This window comes from Argiope bruennichi, chromosome X2 (assembly GCF_947563725.1).
Source record: "Argiope bruennichi chromosome X2, qqArgBrue1.1, whole genome shotgun sequence".
NCBI classification, from domain to species: domain Eukaryota; kingdom Metazoa; phylum Arthropoda; class Arachnida; order Araneae; family Araneidae; genus Argiope; species Argiope bruennichi.
In genome coordinates, this window is record NC_079163.1 from 68,925,080 (window position 1) to 68,946,252 (window position 21,173).

General features: G+C 32.1%; 1 protein-coding gene across 5 annotated transcripts in view; it reads right to left on the reverse strand.

Moving 5' to 3' along the window:
- The window catches only part of LOC129961102 (E3 ubiquitin-protein ligase HUWE1-like), a 254,804-nt gene that overhangs the window by 171,945 nt on the left and 61,686 nt on the right, over nucleotides 1–21,173 (reverse strand). For all 5 annotated transcript variants that reach the window (XM_056074928.1, XM_056074930.1, XM_056074931.1 and 2 more), the window contains exons 22-30: nucleotides 20,370–20,476; nucleotides 18,182–18,451; nucleotides 17,785–18,066; nucleotides 11,997–12,173; nucleotides 11,600–11,845; nucleotides 9,259–9,459; nucleotides 8,622–8,903; nucleotides 4,887–5,050; nucleotides 1,500–1,622 (exon numbers count right to left, since the gene is read on the reverse strand). In XM_056074928.1, coding sequence (XP_055930903.1) covers nucleotides 1,500–1,622; nucleotides 4,887–5,050; nucleotides 8,622–8,903; nucleotides 9,259–9,459; nucleotides 11,600–11,845; nucleotides 11,997–12,173; nucleotides 17,785–18,066; nucleotides 18,182–18,451; nucleotides 20,370–20,476 — 1,852 coding nt within the window. The remainder of the gene's footprint in view (nucleotides 1–1,499; nucleotides 1,623–4,886; nucleotides 5,051–8,621; nucleotides 8,904–9,258; nucleotides 9,460–11,599; nucleotides 11,846–11,996; nucleotides 12,174–17,784; nucleotides 18,067–18,181; nucleotides 18,452–20,369; nucleotides 20,477–21,173) is intronic.

Here is a 21,173-nt window from a genome sequence, read left to right on the forward strand (position 1 = left end):
AAGATTCCATCTTTAGAGATGCAAAATGATGAACTACAACTTCATTTTGATTGTTGTCATAAAACTGCACCAATATTGCCAGTATACTTTCTTGAGCATTGCTAGTACTTTCATCCAAATTTAGAGAAAATGGAGTCTCCTTTAAAGTTTTAATGATATTTTCCTTAATAGTTTTTGCGAGCCCATATTTCATCTTATAACATGCAGTAGTCCTGGACATTTCCAACGAGTTTAGTGCCGTCTGATCGCAGCTCAACTGTTTGCAGAGTTCAATCAAATTGGGAGCTACATTGAAAGAAAGAGAATTCTCGGCGATAAACGAAGTTATTAATACCTCTTGGCGTGTTTTTCTTGTCACTATATCCAATGGCCGAGCATCAGTCTCCAGTAAGTCATCGTATTTTTTGAATTAGCATAATTACTTAAAGTCATTGAATGTATAATGCACTTTGAATATTTTATGTGGTCACAGTTTTAGAATGATTTGTGAAAGCCTTGAATCCTTCCCCACCATACTTCAACAATGAGTTACAAAAAACACAATATGCTTGTCCAGCAACATTTATTTTCTTGCACCATGTGCCGATGGTATCCCCATTACCATCTCTCCGTTCAATCCAATTCCACCTAAATGCATTCCGGACACCTTCTCCTAATTGTATAATATCACTATTTATATCGAGAAATTTCATAGTGAAATTCTCTTGCGTACATAAATAAAAAAATATTTCAATAAACGAAACGAAAAATTTACACGTGCATCAATAAATGAAACGAAAATTTTACACAGCGGAGAAAAAAAAGTTGCGAAGCGATCAATGACAAATAGCTAATACGGCGAAAATTCCCCCTTATCTACTTATTGGCGCCACGCCAGGAGAGATAAGTCCTTTGAACTCAGAGTCACGTGTTCGCACATCTGGTCGAACGAAGTCTCTCCCTTTTTTTTTCTGCCACGCCTACTTGCCGAAAAGAATCCAGAAGAGAATGCCCGAGAACCGGGGGAATGAGTCATAACTCGCAATAAGGAAAGAACAAAAAAGAAGTTTTTTCCCCCCTTTTCACGCATTATCACTGCCTTTGGAGAAAGAAAGGAAAAGTTTTCACTACACACACTGACCTTGCGTTTTCTGCTTTCAAAGCAAACAAAATTACCCAGATCAAAATAAATAATTCATTATTATTCCTACTTACTTTTGAACGACGATCCCCGGAATTTCCGGGTATCGAAGTTCAAAATCCCCGGAATTTCCGGGTATCGAAGTTCAAAATCCCCGGAATTTCCGGGTATCGAAGTTCAAAATCCCCGGAATTCCGGGGTTTCCCCGGAGCACAAACACCCCTGAACATCAGATATGGAATTGAGGTCAAATCAATACACCAGTATTTGACGTTTATCAAAAGGAATTTCATAAAAGAGCAAAGCAAAATTTATATAGATGAAACAAAATAATCATATCAGAAGACTAAGGCACTCAATTATTAATGAGCAGACTTACTTGAAAAATGCATCCAAACCACCACAGCTCAGAAATTTCTGTAGCATCAAATGATAAGGATACTTTCGCTCATCAAACAACATTGGAGAAGTAAAACCAACAGAGCAGATGTAAAAGGTCAACCTAAAATGAATGGAATAATATTTAAACAAAGCAAGGCTTTTAAACAGTTCCATATTATTGAGACAGAATCAAACTGAATTTTTCTGGCATATCAATTAATGTTATAGATTTATAGATCAATTTCTTTAACTTATCTCAATTAGAGATTCAAAATAGTATAGTAGTCAATAGTTCTGTAGTTAGTTATAGCAAAAAGTAGCATTTCCGAATTTTGATAAGATAACATAATAAACACAAATTGTTTATATGACATAGGAATTTCAAAACTGTTTTCCTTATTGGCCTCCCCAACTACAAAGCATTAATAGAAAACTGCAGTTAAATAGCATTCTTTCATATTTCAAAAGAAAATTGTGCCTTTCTTCGTTATGCCTTTACATAATAAAATTCCCAAGTGCAACAAACAAATCTCCTTTTCAGCAGAACATAATAAATTTGGGTCAGTATCCAAGGTCAACATAATAAATTTGCCTTCTGAAAATAACGAAAATTACTTATAAAAATTACTGCAATAGTACTTTAAATTTCACTTACAAAGCATAAAAAAGCTCACAAAGCATGAAAATTTACTAATTTATTTAGATAATTACGATAAATAGATGGCCTGCCCTTGCTAACAATAGAATTGGTCATTTTAAGGACCTTATTTTTTATTAACAATAATTTCAGAGTTACATATTATAATACAATAAATTGAAAATCTATTTTGAATAACATTCTCAACAGCTTATGATTGCAAACTGAAAATTCATTGATAAGAAGTCTTAGTGAAAGTTCAATTTTTGATTCATAGTGCAAAATGCATTAAATAAGATGCATAAAAACTAAAAACGGCATTAGAGTAAAATCCTAACTATCCACAAGTCTTATTTTAAGGCAGGAAATACAGAGCAGCAATCTGCAATATCATATACAGATACTGCATCTCATGCCATCTGGTATGGGGGATATTTTATGCTTGGAGTCATATACCTGTCATCATACTTTTTCACCCTTGGATAGTGAATACTTGTTTCCCATGTAGAAAATTGCTGCTCACTTAATTCATTTCGATTTCCATCCGATTCTGATAGTGTTTACTTATTTATTTTTGGATTTCGACCACCATATTCACTATAGTACACTAAACTACATAATAAAATTATGTCAAGACAATAGCATAATATTCGAAATGAGCTAAAACTTATGTGAGCAAGTTCTTTAATTGAACACGGCCTGAATGGAAAGTAAGAAAAGAATTTTTTTTAAATGCAACACGATACAAATCGGTTGCTAAGTATGCTTTACTCTGAAATTAGGCAAAAATACCATTTTATAATATAAACATATCCTAACATTTTCACTTTTATACTCTAAAACACATTCACTTCGCAATACTGTGAAAGTAAAAACATCAAATCATTCTACACAGTAATACAGTTTTGAAATGATTCAACTGCATTCTGAATGTAACTGGTATATTTAAACAGAATTTCGTTTCAAATGCAGATGCGAATGTTCAGTAATTTCATATAATTTCTCCTCCCACCACTCTTGAAATTCAGCACAACAAAATTTGCCCTTGGGAAGTTTCTGGAAAAGAAGCATTTGTTTGTCAGGTAAGAAAGCAAGATTTGGCGATTTATCTGACCAAGTACTAATTATTATTGCAATTCATTTAGAAAGTGTAGTTTTGATTAATTCTTTTTTTTTAATCCGTTTTTTCTCTGGAGTTTCCCCCATTGTTTTCATTTACATATATATAGCTCTACATAGCAAAATAAAACTATAAAAATGTGCTATGAAATTTGGATTATGGAAGAAATCAAATTAAAATATCCTAGAATAAAGTTAAAATAAAGAAGAATGAAACAACATGCAAAATAATTAGGGAAAACGAAATTGGAAATGCTACATTATGCTATAACAAATTTTTCTGAACCTCAACTCAATAGCCAACTCCAAATTTGTGTCAATTCACCTATATCAAAACATGGCTCTTTACTTTTCTTACAATTCAATTGCTTTTAAGTGCAAGATTATTTTGAAATAAAGGAGCGAACTGGTCCTTTGTAAATGGAGTTTTAATAAAATTTTATGCCCTCTGCACTACTTTTTTCTTCTTGCTTGCGATTAATTACTGCAAAAGTTTTATAATAAGGTCTGGTAGATCACGATCTCGGAAAGAAAATTGTAATAATATACATATATTTGATTCAAAGCATCCTTAAAAGTTATAATTGGTAAACAGAAGAGGAAGGGGTGTGCTGTATGCATAATTACACAGCTTTATAATATTTTTACCGTTGTTCGTTCAATTAAAATTTTTCAATTAATGTTTTTATATACATTTCTTAATACACATGCATTCTCTAGGAAACGGTAAGAAAAAAGTGGTTGGTGTAAACAATTTTTTTCACACAATTTTTATCTACATTTAATATCTGCCATATTTCTATTCAAACCAAAGTTTCTCAAGCTTTCATTGTTAAAAAAAATGAACACGATATGAATTTAATTGAATTCAGGAAACAAAAAAATGCGATTAATCCATCCTTTTTGGCAGAAAAATTTAATAAGCCTTTAGCGACACAAGGAAAAATTTTGTAGCCAAGTTTACAGCACGTTGTAAATGATTATATATAATAATAGCTTGTAAATTTGCCCTGTTGTAAACTGCTATAATTTTGATTTCTGCAAGAAAATAATTTGCTTGAGGGGGCCGTTTCATTTAAATTAAGTTGTACATTTATGATAATTGTTTCTCCTTCTGTTCATCCCATGCACGTCACAATTTATGCATTACGTTTTCAATTAGTTATAATGTCGGAAACAAGCATGTACTATAAGCTGTGTTTTGAGTTTTTAAATGTTAAATTAATTCCGCACGTTTCACTGCTTGTCATTTTGCTTTAGATGAAGTCGAAATAACGGCAAGTTTATTTTAGTTCGCAACAATGGACAAGCTAGAAACTTCTGACACTAACGAGTAAGTAACGCGTCTTTACAAAAAAAATCGATAAATATGTGTATAATTCAAATATATATTTAAAAGTAAATATTCAAATAAAAGAATAAATCATAAGAAAAAGAAACCCGATACCCAATAATTATACTAATAAGGCCAGGGATATACATATTCCCTTTTCAGTATATTATTTGACAAATCGCTTTAATAATTGAACTTTTACAAATTATAACACAATATGACCACTATAGCAGATGAGTTAATTCTGATCGATGAAGCACTGTGGAATAATCGGTTTAAATTTAAGAGGATAATACCGAAATTTGGGCACTGGAGATGATGGAGGTGGTTCCCAAGACAAGCCCATAGCTAGGAGTCGAGTTAAAGCTGTTGCAACAGCACGGGCTGCTGGCGAAGGCATGCTCGGTGATGGAGGAATTTGTTGCCCACGCCTTTGGCGCATAGGAGAGCCAACACAAAGCTAAAAGGGAATAAATCAATAAATTTCTGTGCAGAAATAGCAAACCTTTCTACAAATGAGAGTTTGAACCCAGAAACCAAGTTTAAAAGAGAAAAATGCTTCAAGAAAAAAAAAATTAAAAAAAGAAAAACATAGATAACAGAAGTATACAAAGCAATGAAAAATATTAGTACACAAAAAATTAAAATTATACAGTAATGTACAGGAAAAAACAATACAGCATTTGATTTATGTTAGTTAATAAATAAAAGTCATACATACAAGAAGCACAAGAAATATCAAATGAAGTCAGGCATGAAAATAAAAAAGACATTGATACTTTAAAAAACTTCACTGCCAGGCAGTATAACCAAATTCTAGAAATTAAAACTTGCAACCGTATTTAAACTTTATAAAAGATTCCAAAACATAATGGTTTTCACTAACACCAGTGACACTATATCAATAATTTCACACATACTCAAAAAAGGAACACACCACACAATCACTTACAAATACGACAACACCTTGAGCTGTAATTTATTAATGGCTTCAATGAAGAGAATTTACATATGAAGCGCCATCTGTTGCTGAAAGGAGTAAAATTGATGCCAACAACTAGATCAACGACCTTCAGATTAATGTTTTGGAATTATCACTTATACCGATGTTAGAACTCATTTAAGTATCATCGATGCCATTTATTCCAAATGAGCTGCACCAACCTAGCTACCCTATCTTAAGGGCATTCTCTTTTAAATCAGTTATGCCAAGTTCAATAATAAATTTCATTGATCTGCCTATTAAAAAATGAGCTGTCGTTAAGGCGGTTAAACCATCAGAATTCCTCGATAATGGACAGACGCCTAGATTACGATTTGATTTGCTCAAGGCCTTTTTTTAGATTGCATTTGTCAGATTTTACAGCAGCTCACAAGTAAGGCGCTCTCGGTGAAATGAACTTCCATTCAACACCCTCGGTAGAAGTCTTTCAATTGGTTCCTCAACGAGTTTCAAGAGCATCTTAATTTCTTGATTTGAAAATGTTTGTCATTGTCAGAATACAGCATTGCACACTTACCTCTACGACCATAAAATCTCTAGAGTAGTAATAAAGCCCTCAGATGTGAGGTCAGACACAATTTCTACATGAGAAGCTTTAAGCTTCAAAACATACAAATATACGTACATACATTTTAAGTAGGACACCCTTTCTTTGATTACAATATCTGATCATAAATGGGCCACAGAAATCTATATCTGAACAATTAAATTGATAATTGGGAACTCCTATGTCCTAGGGTAGACTGCCCATTAACTGAGATTTCACAATTGCTTTGGCTTTAAAACAGGCAACGCACCCATGAACTATTTTTCTGCACAAAAAAATACCATTCAGTGGCCAAAACCTTTCTCTTATACAGTGCAGAAGGGAGGTTACATCAAATAAACAATTATTACAATAATTTCAATTTATGTTTATTTGGTATGATCGCCTGGCATTTAGTAACATAAGGTAAATTAAATTACCCAGGCGTCCACCGACTTTCAATAAGCTATCATTATCAATAAAAAGGAAATTAAATTATTTAAATTCTTCAGTTTACTATTAATTAAAACATTCCTTGATGTTGGAAGTTCTGAATCTCAGCGGAAAAGGTCTCTGGACCATCTTGATCTACCTTGTTTCAACTTGGTCCAACTCCGTGGTACTAAGAGGTATCAACTCTGAAGCGCTAAGAGGGCTAGGCACTATCATTTTAAATTGTTTCATATTATTTACAAATCTTAATGAAAAACTAAATACATGGAGAACAGTTACATAAATATTACTCGCATACAATAAATCAGATAACAAAGTTAACTTACGATTTATGCAATACAAACATTGTTGAAATAGAAACAATGGGCATAGGCATTTCAGAATAGACACTGGTTTTGAATTCACACGAGAACTTATGCTCATTCATCAGGGGCGAACTTGATTGCCCACTATATGACTCACCTCACGAAGCTATCTACTATTCCACCACAGTTTTTGAACATGGAGGTCACGAGGGCCTCATTCACGCGAAATGAACTTCGCAAGATTAAGGGTTGAAGGCACATGGTTCCACCGACAATTTTCTGTCAATCTTATGACCTTAGAAACGCGGTTAGCGATGAAGGTCTTGAGATAATTCGCAGTCGTGTGCAACTACGCCAGGGCGACTGGAGAATCGGCATGGAGCAGTATGTCATAGATCTCCAATTTCAGAGGGGAACGTATTTTCTCGATAAGTTAGGCCAAAAGAACACAGGCGCAGAGCTCCAGACAAGATGACGAAACAATGGGTACTACAATGGGATTTGGTTGCCAACATGGTCACTTTCGCATTATAAGGTTACATATTACAGATAAACGCCAACTCCATATGCTGCCTCAGATGCATCTGCAAAGCCCTGAAGAATGATCCTTAGCCATACGTCAGCTAAAATAAACATATTTCTACCTCCTCAACTCACTTTAAAGTTGTAACGAAGTCCTTCCACTCATTGACATTCATTCACAGGCAGCACTATCAGCCCAATTCAGCTTCTGCTGCCACAATTGCTGCAGAATTTTTGCCCTTGTTAACCCTGTGTATAACACAAGCGTTTATACAATCTGGCAGTCACGCTTGGCATCGCACGTCTGGTTATGACGGTGATACATAAAACACAAAATGATATTGGAATGGCTTACAACTGATACCTACCGTCTTCACCGACAAGTCAAAGTCAACAGAGAACGAATGTCCGACGCCTGATGACAATGAATTATTCAGCAATTCAGGAGAATTAGGCCAGTGCGAAGAATCATTCTACGCAATTTCAGGGTATCTCTCAGTTGTGATTATGGATGATGAGTAGTCGCTATTTTAGATACTCCACTCACGATGTCATCCATACAAATGTCGTACATCAGTACTTCCGAAACCAGAGGAAATCGCGATATCTCATCTTCAACCAGATGCGACAGGATCCTTAGAAATGAGGTGCTGAAAATTCCATACATTACAGATTTTAATCGGTAAGCAGAAATCTCTGTTGGGTCGAAACTTTAACACGATTCTTAGGTCTTGTTGATTTGGATCAATGAGGATCTGCCTATACATCTTTTGTGTGTCAGTAATAAAGGCAAATTCCTAAAGCGGGAAACTGTCCCAAAAATGTCCTCTGTGACGTCTCCTCTCATTAATATATCATTCAGGCTTATGCCTGTTATGGTAGGGGATGAGGCATTAAAAACAACTCTAAGCATAGTTGTCAATTTATCAGGGCGTAGAATACCATGACGAGGTATGTAGTAGTATGTGTACGTTTTGTTTGATTCAAGGACCTTCTCCAAATGACCCATCTCTTCATACTCTTTCAAAAAATCCGTATACAAAGAAAAATACTTCATTATAAGCATCTACATATGAAAATTTACAATTGTTTCCAAAAGTTCAAAACTGAAGAAAATGTAAACACCAGTCACTTTACCATCAGTAAGAAAACTTCCAACAAGAAAGTTTTTAAATATATTTTTAAATGAGAATTTTTTAAATAATTTTTTTTAATTACAAACCTTTACCAACAGGCCAAACAATTCTGCTAAAGCCCTCCCTAATCTTGATGCACCAGACAAAAGAGGCTTTATCTGCTTTAACTGGGTGTAACCTTTAGGTTTTATTTTTTCAGCACTTGCTAAACTCCCGTTTGTAGTGTCTTCCATTGATGTACAGTGACAACTATCATCAATATCCATTGCAGATGAGCAACTATTTGTACTTAGCGCTTCCATAGCAGAGGTAACACTGTTTGAACCAAATTCTGTAGCACTGCAACCTGGCATATCATCTTTTTCAACCTATAAGATAACAAAATACCTTTCATATTAAAATAACAAAAGTTCGAAGGGCGGAATAAAAATTTGGTTAGGAATTCAACATTTACAATCATTATTTACATATAAATTTAGCTTAAAATTAGTTCTAGTAAAAAAATTAAACATTAAGGGCTTTATTTAGCACTGTATGAATTTTTATAGCACATATAAAGAAAGACAATAGAACATAAAATAGAAAATTGTAAATGAAAATATTTCCATGTTTTATTGTCGTTTAATCTAAAGAATAAAGAGTGTTTCAAATTTGTTAATGTATTTAGATGTTCAAATGTATTAATGTTCAAAATGTATTTAGAAAAAAACTATATATACATACCTTAGATTCCTTTGGTAGCAATTTTTCGAGTTGCTGCCTACCAAACTGAACGTCTTCAGCAAGTGTACTGTCATTACTACACAGTGCAAGCAAAACTGTACTTTCCCATACCAAAGATGTGTATAAAGAACTGAGTCCTTTCAGAACACTCAATCCAAGTTCAGAGCCCCAATGACTGATAGATATTGTTCTGATGTCACTCTTCAAAAAATAAATATATGAATGTTACCACAAACTGAACAAGCCATTGCTAAATTCTCATTAAAAGTTAATTATTTTATTTACATTAAGATAACGATTTCATGAAAAATCATTTAAAAACAAACTATATGCAATGCAAAGATTTCATTGGCATAATCGAAATGATAACACAGAATAAAAAAAAAATCTGAAATGAAAAGCTACTGAACAGCAATTATATAATACTCAATTTGAAATTTGCTAGCATTTAAATTTATCATTTGTTAAGCTGCTAAAAAAACCTTGCAATTAAATTCGTGTTAATGTTTTCATTTATATTCATATATGATTAGCAGGACTTTCAGCACTTAAATTAAGTCTTTAATGTAGATGAATAACAATTAAAATTAGTTCAAGAGCTAAATTCAATTGCAAATGAAATTATTAAATCAAGATGTTCAGAGAAAATGCGCGAATATCACTTATGCACAAATTATAATGGAATATAGTTTTAAGGAAAGGAAAAAGCAAGCAAAAGAAGCAACTATTGTACATTATTCAAAACAGCATATTAAAAGAACGTTTATATTTACATACAGAAAGGGGGGGGAAGCAATTTCATCTTTATTTGTTATCTAGAACTTAGCAAGAGAAAATTTATATATTAAGGGCAAAGGATATATTACCTCCCATGCTCTTTCACTATAAGTCGCACAAAATTAAGGACTCGGATGACATAAAACGCAAAATATTTTTGTCATCACAATACAAATAATTTAATGATTACTAAACAAAAATCGTTACAAAGCAAGATTACTTTTTTAATTTATTCATTTTTCACAATTCATGTATTTGGGAACCAATTTCTGAAACTTCTGCTTATTTTTCAGCCATCGGTTTCATGGATCTAACGGAACTAATCCGTAATTAATAAGGTAAGACATTTTTGTACTATCTATTTGTGAAAATATTTCCAATATATCATTGAAGGCATTAAAGGACGAATGTGACGCAACAATTTTTAATGCCCTTTTTAAAAATTCAGATTTAAATTATTGTTCTTGAACTAAAAAGTTCGAAATCGGTTTCTTTCGAGCATTAAATTTGACGCGTCATTTTTTTTCTGCATTCCTTTTAGATACTAAGTTCAACATCAACGATGACTCGTTCGAACTGGCACATAGTTTCATGAGTTTTCCTCTTTTGGTATGACTTGTGTTTTCCCATATTACTTAGCCTTATTATCTTCTTACAAAAAGAGCAGTACGCAACAAATTGACAAATACGTAACAAATTTTAGGAACTTCTACAGAACCTACTCAGCAAAATCAGAACGGATTTTCGTGTCCGTAAAAATCGTACTAAATACGGATTCTGAGCAATTCATTGTTTTAAAAAACATTCTCTAAGCTATTTAGAATAAGCTCACAGTTTCTCAAATAATAAACATCCCATTCAATTATGTATGGTTGACTAAACACCACCGCGCTGCTTCCGGAGATTGAACGTTGCTAAAACCGCAAGAGAAATGTATACCTTCACATAGCTGCAATTCCTGATCTTATGGAAAATGAACTGTCTCGTAAATTGAAATTGGAATGAATGATATAAAAGAGGTGTGTTGCCGCATTACACAATCGCGAATGCTCTGTTTCATTTTTAGAAATTATGACTGAGATCTCTTATTCTTGTAATCTTTAGAAATCGGCATTTTTAGGTGGGAAAAATAATTAAATAGTTTCAAAATTTCTGTATTTTTCCTATTTCTATGAAAATTTTTAAATCCCCTGCATTTTCCAGCGTTTTTTAAGACGATTTTTAAATTCATAGTATTCTCCCTGTTTTTCCGGTGGAGTGGCAACCCTGTAAAGCCACTAGACAATTAATAAGATTAACGAATTCAGAGAATAAATGAGCCTATGGCAATCAGGGAAAATACTGTTAAGACCTAACGTACATTTATAAAATCCAACTAAAAAAGTTCCCAATGGATCATATACATATGTGCCTGATTATAATAATGAGCCTCATACATATACAAAGAATGAATTAGTAAATAAAAATTGAAGAAATGAACAGATTTTACTGTCATTATGGTTATTTTTTGTATAACAATAAATTACACAAAATTAAATAGAATTTGCATTATATATTTATTTACCTGGCCAGTACGGCATACATGAACGAACATTATTATGTATGCATGTGCTGCAGACATATAATGAAGTAAAGGAGTTGTTTGGGCACTTAAAGTAGCATCATTCATATTAGGTGCACTGATTAATTCTTCTAACAATACGCTGCCACCAGGAGGATCTACAGGTCGGTGCAATTGCTCTAAACATTGCAAGACCTCATTCAAATGCAACAATCCTTGTTTTAGAACTTGCGGTTCATGAGCAAGATTCTGAAATATATATATATATATTAACGATGATATTGAAAGTCAACAGCTTTTAAAATGATATGCATTGTTTCTGTTCAAACAACGCCTTTTTCTGTTTAAAAGAATTGACAAAGGAAAATAAAGAAAAAGGGGAAGAGAGACAAATCCTTACCAATATTGACTTACAGACACTAGAAACAGCTTGGCAAGTCGGAGTAACAGGAAAATCTATAGGTAAATTTGGCAAGCCCAAAATAGCCATCAAAGGGACTAAGCCTTTTTGCCTAACAAATTCACGACAATGGTCATCAGTAGAATTATTACTCAAGATGGCATCAACAAATCTCATCTGAAAGAAAACAGGAATTTTTTTAATTACAAGACTTGCTTAACACTGGATTAAAAATATTTACTATTACACTTTTATTCGAAGTAAAATGTTGCTTGCCAATTAAAATATGAAACTTTAAGAAAACATGGTAAAACATGTTAAAACGAAAATAATTACTATGAAATATTATTTTAAAGAGAAATTATTCAAAATCAGGTAACCAATATCTCAGCAGTTTGGATTTCCCTGACATTTCCAGCTTTTTAAAGAAAATTCCCTGACCTTCTTCAGAAGTTTCCAATATCTACAGAACAATGTCGCTTTATTTTATTCTCTTTAAATATTTATTGCACAAGATGTTCTTAATTTTATTTGAAAAATTGTTCTACTCTTTTAACTAAAATCAATGTAAAATAATAAAATTTAATCGTCAGGAGGAGGGGGGGAACCATTTTCACTCATTCAATTTCATATAAGCTTAAAATATGTAAAAAACTTTTTTTTTTTTTTTGCAAATATATTAACCAATATTAGAAGATACATGCCCATCTAGAACGTCTTTTAGCCAACCAGTAACATCTTAGAAGTGTTTGTCAAATTTACTCACAAAAAATGCAGCAAAAAAAAACATATATACACTGAAAGAATAAGAATTGGAATAAGAAAAATTCTTCAATGAAGTTAAAATTGCATTGACTTTTAGTTCACCAACAGTAATAATAATAATAATAAATCGCTTGCATGCTAGCTCAGTGCTTAACCCGTAAAATAGATTTAAAAAAATAATGGAAAACTCGTCCTTATCATTTTTTTCTTTATTACATAAAAAGAAAAATGTTTTAAAGGTATAAAATTGAAAAAAGATTGTATGAATGAATTATGTAAATTTTTGAGGCAAACAGTTCCATATACATCAAACCATATAAAAAAAATACTGCCCTTCCCTTTTTAAAAAATGTTTTGAAACAATTACAAGAGGCATGTGTACCTATAATCTATCAAAGAAATTAATTTCTCGTGTTTAATATTATTTTAAAATTATAAAACATTTTGTTGAATGTATGAGGAATTTTAAACTAACACAAATTTAAAAAAAAAAAAAAAATGTTGAAAGAAAATGTTAGCATTAACGTTCATTTCATGACGTCCATAGCATTCATTCATATGAAGAATTAAGTAATTTGTGCTCGTAATGTTGAAAATTAAACATAAAAAAATGCTTGAAAGAAATAAGATATAATGTTCGTTATTTCATAATTCAACAAAAAGATCCCCAGAAGAGGCAAAAAATAATTATTGTAAATATTTAGTTAAAATTATTGAAATATTTAGTTTAGTTATTAGCTGTTTTGGAATTATAATAATGGATGGATATTTTACAACCAGTTTTGAATATTAATACCCAAAATTCAATACTCGTAATACTTGGTATGATCGATTTGACGTTCGAAGGAAGAAAATGGGAGAAATAGCTCCATATATATCTTTTTAAATAAAAGAGTCCATTAAAGCTTAAAATCATAATAGTAGCAGGAGCTGGGATAGGCTGCCTTTTCCCACAGTGCGCACAACCAATTTCGTTAATTATGTCGATAACTTGTCGTTCTGGGAGAAAATGAAACTTTCAGCAAAAATATTATACATTTATACATATATGCAATAAATTAGTTATGGTGGTTCCATATTCTAAAACGGACTATCAGTAAAATTGATTTTCTTTGATGATAGTTGCCAACAAAGTTTCATTCTACTTATGAAAAGACACCAGCGAATTATCATGTTCGATAAAGATTACACATTTAACAAAGAAAATTTGAAGTTTTTCCCTGATTTTTTTCAACCTCCCGTAATTCACTGATGATTCCCGGTCGGATGGCCAACCTGAAAATGTAGGATATGATTTGGATAGAAAACACTGCCTTTAACTTAATTTCAAAATTGTTTCATACCCATAATCATACCCAATTATTTCATACCATGATCACATATGTGATCAAGTGATTCTCCCTTACCGGCCCGAGGTATCATATGAGACGAGCCTTTCCATCTCTTATCAGCCCACAATCACGCAGGTATGATTTTTATTTGGGACGTTTCATTTTAATTTTTAAACAACACTAGATTGTGGTTGAAGTCAGTAATAATTTTGAAATACGTCTCACAGAGTGTTGAACTTCAATATACGGTTTTCTTTCTGGTTAAATTTTTACTCGATCCGGGTATTTAAACATTGGCATCACTACCAAAAAACAAAACGTGTTTGGCTCTTTCGAAAGGATTGGGCATTTAAAGGGCCATGATTTATTTTGCAGTGGGTTTTTGTTTATATTTTGGCTGAGTGGTGAACGGATGGAATGCTTATTGGTTTATGTAGGGAGAATAGAGTTGTTTGCAGTTAAGGGGAGATAAGAGGGAATAGAGAAGAGTTTGCTACATAATATTTTGTAAGTTTTTGATAAATTCTATTTTGCCTTTCCATTACGAAAAGAGTAAAATACTTAACAATCTAATTGAATGGCATTTGCCCTTCATATGTGAGTAGGCATTAATTACTGTTCGGCGTTTCTACATTTGATAAGATTTATTGGTATAAACAAATGGCTCTCTAAAAGTGCACGAGTGATTTAAAGGGACTCAGGCGTTCAGATTACTGATGTTGGGGGGGGGGGGGGGGGGCGAGAGTGAAATATTATACAATTTTTGTATTTATAACTTTGTTTTCATGCGTATAATATCCGTTTTTGTGGGTATAGTTAAAAGTTGAGTGTTTTGCTTATTTCATCCATTTCCTTTAATGTTATAGTCTTTATAAGCAGTAGTATATTACAAATGTTACTTCATGTCATTACATTAAAATAATGATTTTATATGAATATTTTTGTAAAATTAAGCTTAACTGAGAAAATTGCGTGGTCACGTGGTGACGCTCCATTTCGAAGCATTCGGTCTTGTGAGAGTGCTTCGTTCACCACTCACTAGTCCTGAAGGGGTGAAACAGAATATGATTACAGAATCGTTTAATAAAGCAATATGATTGTTTTAGCCATAGACTGAGTACCAAGCATTATAATTCGAGCAGATAAAATATTCGTTTCAAGGTCACAGGATTATTCCACTCTTCCATACTTTCCCCTTCTCTATTAACATGGTTTCAATTAATCTTGCTGTTCCCCCCACAGTATATTTCAATTAGAAGTTTCAATAGGAAACAAAAAGTTTCATGTTCTAGCTATTACTTGAAAGCCGATGATACTGAACTATACCAGCAATCATGATGTATTCTATGATGTTTAATAAAATTTATAAATAATTAAACATAAATACTTTTATAGTTATATATTAAAATGGCAAAATAAGCAAACAATTTTATTCAAATGTAAAATCTTCAGATATTTTCTGCAGTAAAGAAATTTTTACTTTGTACTTGTAATAAAAAGTGCTTGGCTTTGTATATTAAACCTATTTTTGTCGCACTTTTTCAAAAAACACTATAAATTTTACAATTAGAAATCTATATATTATCGTTACAAACATAATTATTTACATCTAAACATCTACATCTTTACATCTAAACAGGCTCAATAGATGCAGAAATAATTACTCTATTATGCAGAAATAAGATCATGAATTTTTAAGAAAATCTTGCAAAGACTAACAACAGTTAAATAAATATACTTTTAATAGTGCACAAGTTTTAGAAATTCATATATTTAAAAAAACAATTACACATAATTTCAGATACAATTATCATTATCAGGGTATATTTTAGCATGTTTCATTCTGAAAGAAATAAAAGGATTATACACATAAAAAATATCTAATTTACAAGTTCTCAACATAAAATCCTTATTTTCGCTTTCAGTGAAACTGCTCCCACTGTCATCTTGTAAATTGCTTTCGATTGCATCGTCTCTTGCACCAGATTTAACTCCTCTACTTTTAATTTCTCTGCATGTTTTACATTTTTTTTCAGTCATACACTGCAACGTTTAACAACGCCTCATCGAGCAATTTCCTAACATCTTTATTTTGAAAATTTTAATTTTATTTTTAATTTCACCTTTCACATGTGTCTAGCCAAGTTCTATTGCGTTGCACTGGCAGTGATACAGAGGGAAGAAAGTTCAGGGAGCATTTTGTATGCTATCTGATTAAGCAGCTCAAATACTCAGTACTTCCCCTCCCCCCTAAATATTGAAAATTCCCATGCAATTTTCGATATTTCTGTCAGGTTTAGGTGGCGTTATAAGGAATGTTTTTGTTCAGAAGAAATGTCAGAATGTCTTTGCAGAAGGAATTTTTCTGCATAAGCAGAATGATAGCTCACACTGTCCAGAATAATTACTGATGGCTTGTCCAATCCTCTTCGTAAATCCAAAAACCGCCTTTTAAAAACTTCACTATTAATATTTTCGTCATAGGCAACTGACTACTGCATTGAAATGCAAGTTGTACGGACAAAATAAAGACTTTCCGCAACGGAATTCTTAAGCTTCCTTGGCAAGTGAGACTTTGCTAAAAAATTAAATTTGGGTGAATTATTAGCATTTACCCAAATTTCCTAAAGATATATCTACTGACCGGGTAAAGAATTGTTTCTCACACTGCATTTTCCTCAAAAACCTCATGCGAGAAACAATGTCGATGCTTTCCATTAAAAATTTACATCCATCATACTTTTTTTAAGAAAAACCCCTAGTTTTCAAAATTATCCACTATGATTTTGCACATACAGAATTTTTTTCTATTCAACAAACTACCACAGTTGGGTATTCATCTCTGTCATAATACTCTTGTATAGTGTGGCATATGACGCTTTTGTCAAAATCGTCATATGTCATATAATAGGTTTTATTCGAGGATTAGGGGCGATTTGGAAACTGGATTATTATTTAAATTTCAACATGTGCAATTATATTAGCTGTATTTTTCTGTAGGAAAATCCACACATTTAGGCAGATACTTTCTGCATTCTGGAAAAAATTCTTTTACCTGATATCAGGGCTATTCATGATAGCACAGATGATAATATAACTTATAATCGAGAATAAATAGCAAGAGTACAAACGTACCCACCAACAAAGTGGAAAGCATCAAAACTCTTTAACGGCTGTTTAAAAAAAGAGTTTCGCTACTGCCTTCCATATCACTGCCAATGTGAGGAAGTAGAAAAGCTGAACTTGAAATGCCTCTTATATTTATACAGACTATAATGACATTTTATTCTTAACTAACACAAACCAAACATACTGAGAAAACTTAAGAGGCATAGGAGAAACGAAATGTTTTCTTTATACATGGAAGATTTTGTTTCAATAAAAAAAAATCGATCAACAAATATGATGCAACTTCAAAATAGATTCTTATAACATGGAAATCTGTTGCGAGTTATTTCAATTTTGGCGAAAACTACGATTAGTTTAGCAGTGTTTAAAAAACATTCCATCAATTCTAAATAGGTATTGGAATAACAGGAAGATATTCAAGACATATTCATCTTCAAAAATTGAAATTTTTAATCCACTTCGCAAAAATATCAAAATTCTACAGAAAATCGAGTAATACCATTTGAACCTATTATATATAAAAAGAAAATTCAGAAATTAGCAAAAATCCAGAAAATACTTACCACATTCAAAATGTAATCAACTAAAGGCACAGCAGTCTTAGAGGAATTTGTACCATTTGAATCTATTCCATTGTTTCTATCATTCTGAGTTTTAGGTAAAGGTCCTTGAACAGGGGTACTTCCAGTGTCATCATCATCTTCTTCTTCTTCATCTGATGAACCAGCATCATTTGAAACATTTGCAATTCTGGTCACAGCAGCAGTAACAACTTCTGGTTTGGCGGTAGGACGAGAACAAATATATCTAGGATCTCTTCCCATAGCACATAACTCTTCCAATAGCTAATAAAAATAAATACAATAAAAAATCATTGGCAAGAATTAGGAGATTTCCAAAACAAAAATTTCTTTTGTTTCATAATACAAAAAATATATAGATAGATAGAAAAAAACCCACCTTAATTATAGCAGCTGTTGCATCAGTTCTCAAACTGGGCTGATGTCGCATCAATTCATCCATTGCATTTCCTAAGTTGCTAGCAGCATCACCAATAGGATCAGAACTACGCCGCCTACGCATGGCAGGTAAATATTCAGGCGATACCAGAACCCTAAAAAGTTTCTCAAAGGGTTTACAGGCTACAAAAGACTGGAGACCCGGAGCATTTAGACACAGAGCACTAAATACATTTGGTAGTGATGCCAAAACTTCCCTTGTGGCAGGCACCTGTATCATAAATGAGCAAGATAAATAGCTTCTCCTTTCAACAACAACAACAGAAAATCTAAAAGCAAGTAATTACTTCTAAAAATAAAAGAAACTGATTAAGCATCTAAATGAAACCTACCGGTTTGGAATAACTATGCCTAAAGCATTCTATATAAAATATCCATAATTCAATATTAAAAAAAAGGACTAAATTAAACTGAATTCTCTTCTGTATAAAATCTGTAATATTTGTAAATAAAATATTATTGGTAGATCAACGTTCTCGAGTTTCTTGAAAGTGCTGTCATTCGAGCTCTTCATTTCTCCAGCCGTATGTTTTAATTGAATTCAAATAGTCTGAATTATGATTTCAGCTTGTCTCTTTTAAACTGGATTTCATTTAAAAAGAAAGAAAAGAAAAGCTAAGCAATAGTATAATTCCAGATTGTAAAGTAAGAAATATTTTTTTGAGAAAAAAAAATGAACTGAATGAAAAATATATCAATCTTAAATTAATGCAACTACTCAGTATATCCCAATTCCTTTCACAACTTAAAAATTTTTACTCAATAAACAAAGAAACATTATAACATTAGCACTTGGATTTTGCACTTGATGTGATATGATGTTAATGTATAAAAATACTAGTTGTTTCTAGTGATCAGCTAGTTCTCCCATCTAATTATTAAAAAAAAATTCATTAATGCAGTTATTTGTAGTAGTCATTATTGTTGTACTAAATACTAATAACTTGAAATAAAACCTATCCATTAAAGTAATTTTAATTATGTTTTGAAGTTTCAATTGAACAATTATTTTACCGCAAGACAATTAAAAAAATGAAGAGTCAAAGAACAAAATATCCTAAACCAAATAAAACGTTAAAAACTTTTAGATGAAATCGAATTCATTCCAAAATCGAAATACAATTATTTTCAAACACTGAAAGTCAAAAACAGAATTTTCAGGGATACAATTCACACTTCAATGTTAAAAGTAAGTAAATAAAATCTGTTGATAGCAAAACTATAAATGAATGTAATTATTCACCACCATTAAATTACTCGATGCATTACTGAAATTATTTGAAATTCAATTTAATTTCCATTAAAATTATGTAAGCAACTTAAAAAATTTATAGTTTGAGCCAATATTGGAAAGTAATTTAAAAGATAATCATGCAAAAACACAAAATATTTATATATTAATACCATTATGAAACATTTGCATGGGCTATTTATACTATTTACACTATTTATACTACTTTAATACTTCATCATCTGTTCTATTCTATTCATAGTTCTTTCTCCAAATCAACTTTTTGAAAAATTGGATCAGCTTGACAATTCCAATCAAAACTAAAGGCTTAATATAAAATATCACAAAACGCCGAATGTTATGAAATTTAATATCATAAGATAAATTAATAAAAAAATTCACATGAGTTTTCCAATAGTGAGTGAATCAACAAATGTCCTCTATAAAATTGTTCACCTCTTCTCTACGGCCATTTTTTCCCCGAATATATTTCGCATGTGAAATACGTGAAACTTTCTTCTAGGAAGATCTTGATCGCGGAAATCAATAATTTAAAAAATTAGACTAAACATACAATATTTAAAACAATATTATTTGAAAGACAAATCCTCCTGCCTTAAATTGAAAAAAGCTTTTGAAGTGACAATTTTAAAACCAAGCTACAAGGTGCACATTTCAATTTTCCAAAGCATATATCTGGGGAAAATTGATAACTCTAGGTTCAACTATTTGTTCTGTAGATCGGTATCAGTCACAGGTATTTGTAATAATATTAGAGATGATTTACACACACACACACACACTATACACTTCAACAGGTGAAAATACTTCAAAGAAACAACTGAAATGGGGAAAAAAAAAAATTTAGATCATCATTACTATACTAAAAATCTTTTACCTCTTTTATTAACAGGGCATGAAGTACAACATCAGTCAACCCATTAACTTGAAGGGGAGGAAGCAAAAGTGGTTCTTGAAAAACATAAACAGTAACAACATCCGTAGCTAAAAGGAAACAAAAAATTACAGCGGTTTCAAACAAACTGAAAAAAGATAAAAATTTAAATTCGTAACGAGAAATTTCTCTCTACTATACAGGGTGTCTATAAATGATGGACCCGATTTTAAAAAATCATATTTTCAAAAGTTCTCGACGGAATAAAATAATTAATGCGTAAAAATAAAGAGAAAAGCACGAAGTTTTTTTTGTTACTAACAGATGACAGCACATTTACGATCGCTGAGAGTAAGAAGCCCAAAATGGCGACATTGAGTGAGAAGAGTTTTTGTGTGTTGGAGTACGCAAGGGTTTTTTCGACTACTACTGTTCAACCTGCTTTTAGAATTCAATACGGTAAAGAATCACCAACTAACAAAAGCATTTTGCGATGATACAAGCAGTTTAAAGAAACAGGTTGCTTGTGCAAAAAGAAAAGCAGCGGCCGGCCAAGCCTTACGAACGACGCAGTGGAGAAGGTGAGGGAGAGTTTTGTTCGCAGCCCGCGGAAGTCGACGAGAGTTGCCGGCCGAGAATTAGGATTGCCACATCAATCGGTATGGAAAGTTTTGCGTACAAAATTACAGTTTAAACCGTATCGTTTACAGTTGTTGCAACAAATAACAGAGAATGATAAAGTGTGTCGGTTAGACTTTTGTGAACGCATGCTAATGGAATTACAAAATCCAAATTTTGCCAAAAAAT